General features: G+C 39.7%; 1 protein-coding gene across 1 annotated transcript; it reads right to left on the bottom strand.

Annotated features, from left to right (window-relative positions):
* Positions 1-435: 435 nt before the first annotated feature.
* LOC109163588 (protein FAR1-RELATED SEQUENCE 5-like) lies at positions 436-4,671 on the bottom strand. The gene is made up of 5 exons (XM_019312339.1): positions 4,593-4,671; positions 2,419-2,588; positions 1,767-2,104; positions 1,114-1,621; positions 436-1,026 (listed from the first exon to the last, which is right to left on the bottom strand). Exons 1-5 carry the CDS (start codon positions 4,669-4,671, stop codon positions 436-438), a joined length of 1,686 nt encoding a protein of 561 aa, XP_019167884.1.
* Positions 4,672-5,154: the final 483 nt, after the last annotated feature.

Raw genomic sequence — 5,154 nt, 5'->3', positions numbered from 1 at the left:
TCAGAATAAAGGAAAAAAGAATAAAAGAATACCACGACCATCTTATCTAAAAAACGGATAATATAAAATTATTCCACAGAATAGAAACACAAATCCAATAAACAAAAACAAAACAAATCCATTATTGAAAACCAACATCAAGTGCGGAATAAAAACAAGTCAGTGACGAAGTAAAAAACATAGCAACGTGTTTAAATTGAAATTTAATCCAAAGAGCAATACGACCCCCTTCCTCATATGTCAACGTTGCGCATCGGGCAGGTACGACTATTATGCCCATACTTTTCACAAGTTTGACATTGGCGTTGTCGACGACCCGACTTTTCAATAGCTAATTCCCTTGTACTTTTGTAACGTTTGCCACCACCCTTGTTATTAGAGATTGAAGGAGGATGAACATTAACTTGACCATCGGGCAAAGCACCGCAAAACGACTCAAAGTTGCTTCTTAGAAGAAGAAGCACGAACGCTAGGACCATTCTCAGCCAATAAAAAAACATTGAAATCTTTCAAAGCTGCATTCAACTTGGTAACATTATCAACACTCCGTGAAGCCATGGTCACGCACGAAAAAAATTCTGCCCAAGCTTCACCAATTGCGACATCTACCTCCAAAGCGCCCCCACGTTGAACACCCAACAACTGTCGCACACAAGCCCCCCTTGTCCAACGTGCGATCACATACCGAGAAGGGATAGAAACAATCCTACGATCCTTGAAAACCCAGAAAATATGACGACAAAGTAACTCAACCCGTGAAAACATGTTACACGTGCACTCGACAACAGCATTACCAGAGTCAAAACTCACGGTGCGCACCGGCTCATCACCATCTTGAACCTCATACCGGGTTACCAACCCTTCAACATTTGAACGCACAGAACGACACGAAAAAGATCCCGCAATAACCTCGGCTTGCACATCATAAAAAACATTAACAGTATACACCGCAACCGTATGCTTCTCAATCAACAACGGAGTCTGGCACAAAGGAAAGTGGCCCTCACATTCGGGATTTAGTTTGGCCTACGCCAAACGTTGAGTATCAATAGCCCCTTCAAAATTGTTAAACTCAGACAAACTAGCATGTTGGTTTGTGCAACTACCAAATACACTATTCGCAGCTTCGGACCTAGATGTCATGCGAAGCAAACCACCCATGAAAAGATCATTAAAAAACGCAGGGATCCAAAACGATCTCAAATCATACATAAGACGAAACCACCTGTGATCACCAAGGCTATACTTTTCCATTACGTCCTGCCAACCCCGCTCAAACTCCTCCACGGACAACGTCTCACACCAAACAACATCATTCAAAGCACGCCGAAATTCCTCGTCTTTAGATAGAACATTACCAACCTTCTCACCAACCTTTGACATTATATGCCACATACAAAACCTATGCCGCGTAGTATCAAACACCTGTGGGACTGCAATCTGCATCGAAGGATCATGATCAGTGATAGTACAACTATGCACACAACCCATTGCACTTTTAAATTGCTGGAGAAGCCACACATACGAGTCCACATCTTCACGGGAAATAAAACCCATTGCAAATGTGACGCCTCTCTTGTGATTATCAACACCCGTAAACGGAACCAATACCATACCATACCTGCAAAGCATAACACCAAACCAAAAAAAAAAAACATGGTTTTTAGCATACTGCATGCACAAATAAATACAAACAAACTGCATAGACCAGTAATTTTAAAAAAAAAAAACTACAAGGAATTTCATTTTACGAACACGTGGCTTACCTACTAGTCCCATAAGTCGCATCAAACGACACCACCTCCCCAAAAGCAGAAAAATTTTCCTTCGCAATAAGGTCAGCCCAAAAAGCCCTACATAATTGATCCTGAGAATCTACATCATATTTAAAGACATACTCCGGGCAATCATCTACCTTCTTAGCATATTTTTTCACAACAATATGAGCATCAGAAGTCCCAATAAATGCCATTAAATCACGCTTCAAATTTTTAAAATCGACACATGTCGCACCAACATTAGAATACGACCCAGCAAACTCCCTAGCCAAACGAAACGACCTATTAGGCCCAACGTTGGCCCTAGCACACTTAAGCACAAAAATCTGATGTTACACATCCATGGAACGATTACCCCGCAAGAAAGGCTTAGCCACGTCCGAGCACAAACAATGATTATGCCGGTGCTCAATGAAATTAACCACAAAAACCCCATCGTCAACCATCTTCAACACCAACCTCGCTCGGCAACCCACCCTATTTGAAACACGCCGGCGCTTCGGAGCCACGGGTGCTTGATCCAACGCAGCATCCACAACAACGGGGCCCTGCACCCCCTACTTGAACCCCTCACGCGAACAAACCAACAAGTCTTTCACAACAACACCCCCCTATTCTTACGCACCGAACTACAACGTACATCAAAACCAACGAGAGACGCATACTGACGATAAAAATCAATACCGTAAGCGAGAGAAGGAAAAGTCTGCCCCTCAAAAGGCTTAACCGCCTCATCACACGACGGCGTCCAAAACTTAGTTCCATCGGGGGACACGTCCATAACACACCCTTGCAGCGATTCAGAACGTACTGCACAAACATCAAATAGAAATACACACACAAACACAGAACTAGCCAAATAAAATCGACATGCACAACATTAAAAAAAAAAAAAAAAAAACACGTTGCTTGCACATATCAAATAACAAAACATGCACTTTATGAAGTAACCACCTACCCGCTCCAAAACAAAATCCTTCAAATCAATATAAAACGCAAATACCATGTACACCGAAATGCACAAAACTACCAACATAATATCCTATAAGCGAACAAAAACCCAGCACACACAAGCCATGTTGTCAACCCAACCACGAAATGCATAAATTAGCAAAACAATTTATAACGGAAAACACATGCCAATTGAACTTATTAAAAAACAAAAATCACAATTACAACTACACATAAAACCAAGCCAAATAAACAGTCACTAAACCAAGAACCACGACTGAAATATAAAAACTAAAATTCCATAAACAACATCAAACCACAACACCTAAAACACATGTCATACAAATGAACACATACTTATACACAAACCAAATACCAACAGATGCTCAATAAAAATATACAAGAAACAAACGAAAACACCAACCTGGAGAATCCATAAGCCTTCGCACAAAGAATGTCGAAAAAAATGAATAAGGACTGCAAACTATTAAACGATGCAAAGAAAAGCCACAAAAACTAGAAAGTGTATAAAGTGGAGCGCTGAATCAGAATATAAACGATCAAAATATTAATTTACCATGTATAATACTCTTAAAAAAGAGCAACTCAGCCGACAAACATACCCAAAAAATAGGAAAGAAAAAACAAAGACAAAAAACACCTTACACACTCATGCGGCAAAAAGAAAAAAAAAAGACAAAATAAATATCCTAAAAAACAACAACCATAGATTAACGCACAATCAACGGCCAGATTTTGACCACAGACCTCACGTGGGAACATGACCTCATATGATCCTCTATATATATATATATATATACATATATATATATATATATATATATATATATATATATATATATATATATATATATCATGCACCAAACTTATGCATGTCACATCTCAACAACTTCTCAATGCAACAAGGTAATGATATACCACATGCTCATGAATTTTTGAAAGTAATAAATAGGCTCACGTTGGCCACTTATGCACTTTTAAAACATGATATACTTGGATGCAATTTATTGTACAACATGCTTCAAATCTATATATCACATTGAACTCTCAAGAACATACAATCATGCTTGTTTGCAAAAAGACATACTCTGTACATTTCTACCATCAAAATTGTAACACCCCCGATTTTCACAACTCTTAAAAACCAGTTAAAACTTAATAAAGGGATAAAGTCTACTCATCAAGATTAAAGTAAAGCGGAAGCTAAAAGGCAAATACGGGAGATGTCATGCCACACCTATACATCTATAGGTGCACAGGCTAGGTCTAAACAAAAGTATAAGTCATACTCATAAAAATCCATGGCTCACAGGCCAAAACTCTAACTAAAACAGTCATAGGGAGCTACACTATCTAACAAGCAGCTAGCGCGCTCTCCAAAAGCTACTCAAGACCTGTAAAGCAACATAACGAAAGGGGATGACACCCGGTCATCGAACATTGCTGGTATCCCATCAATACGCGTTAAATAGCATATATAGATAGTATAAATCAAAACCATTTTCGAAACGAAATACAGTATATATCATTTCAAAAGTCATAGAGAGAAGTCAACTGCAAAGACTCATTCACACTCTCAAAGGAAAGAGGGAAATCAACATCCCAAAACAACAACAAGACAAGATTACCAACTGTAACAAATACAACTAGAGGTGTATTCTACTGATCACGAAGTAGAATACATCTCGACATGCTCATTATCAAGGAAACACATACACACATTGGCAACTACATGCCACAATGACAACTACAGGTCACAAGAATCACAATTCCAAGTTCCAACCTAATGCCTTGTTCCAACCTTATGACTACCCCCGGCCTTATTACAGTTCCAACCATTACCTCCGAGTAACCCCTGTCCTTCTGAGTCCAACCTTATGCCTCCGGGAACCGTCGTTCCCCCGCCAACAACCGCCAACATTTCCGCCAACATATCAGTACACGAGGGTACAATTCATATCACACAACCGCCAACATATGAGCCTATGCCCAGGTCACACCACCAATTTCATTCATGGCCACACGAGGACCGCATCAGTACCTTGAAGATTAAGGCCCCATAAACCTTAATCGTGCAGTCAAGGTACAACGATTACACACGTTTTCACATCACGGAATCAATCAATAGATCACAACAAAGATATGAAACCATACTCAACAAGGAAGGATTACAATCCGACACCAATGGCGGTAAACACAAGTTGCCAGCCTCAATAGGAAAGAACAAACCACACACACTAGCATTTCAACATCAAACTAGCATGCTTATAAAACGGGTAAACCAAAAGTAGTTCCATAGAACATACAAGACTCACCCTGGTCCAACGAATCACAAAGTTGGACACTTAGCACAATTCAAGACACCAAATCCTACATGGATTCCTAACATACTGTTCTAGACATA

The sequence above is a fragment of the Ipomoea nil genome, unplaced genomic scaffold, assembly GCF_001879475.1.
Source record: "Ipomoea nil cultivar Tokyo-kokei standard unplaced genomic scaffold, Asagao_1.1 scaffold3030, whole genome shotgun sequence".
NCBI classification, from domain to species: Eukaryota; Viridiplantae; Streptophyta; class Magnoliopsida; order Solanales; family Convolvulaceae; genus Ipomoea; species Ipomoea nil.
This window is presented reverse-complemented; position numbering and strand designations above follow the sequence as displayed.

What these genes read in the sequence shown, in the direction of transcription:
- LOC109163588 (XM_019312339.1), bottom strand. Translation starts at nt 4,671, where the DNA reads ATGTTGGCGGTTGTTGGCGGGGGAACGACGGTTCCCGGAGGCATAAGG. An exon ending in CGTCTCTCGTTGGTTTTGAT is followed by an intron (nt 2,105 to 2,418) that starts GTACGTTGTAGT and finishes GTGTAACATCAG; the next exon opens with ATTTTTGTGCTTAAGTGTGC. An exon ending in GGTCCGAAGCTGCGAATAGT is followed by an intron (nt 1,027 to 1,113) that starts GTATTTGGTAGT and finishes CGTTTGGCGTAG; the next exon opens with GCCAAACTAAATCCCGAATG.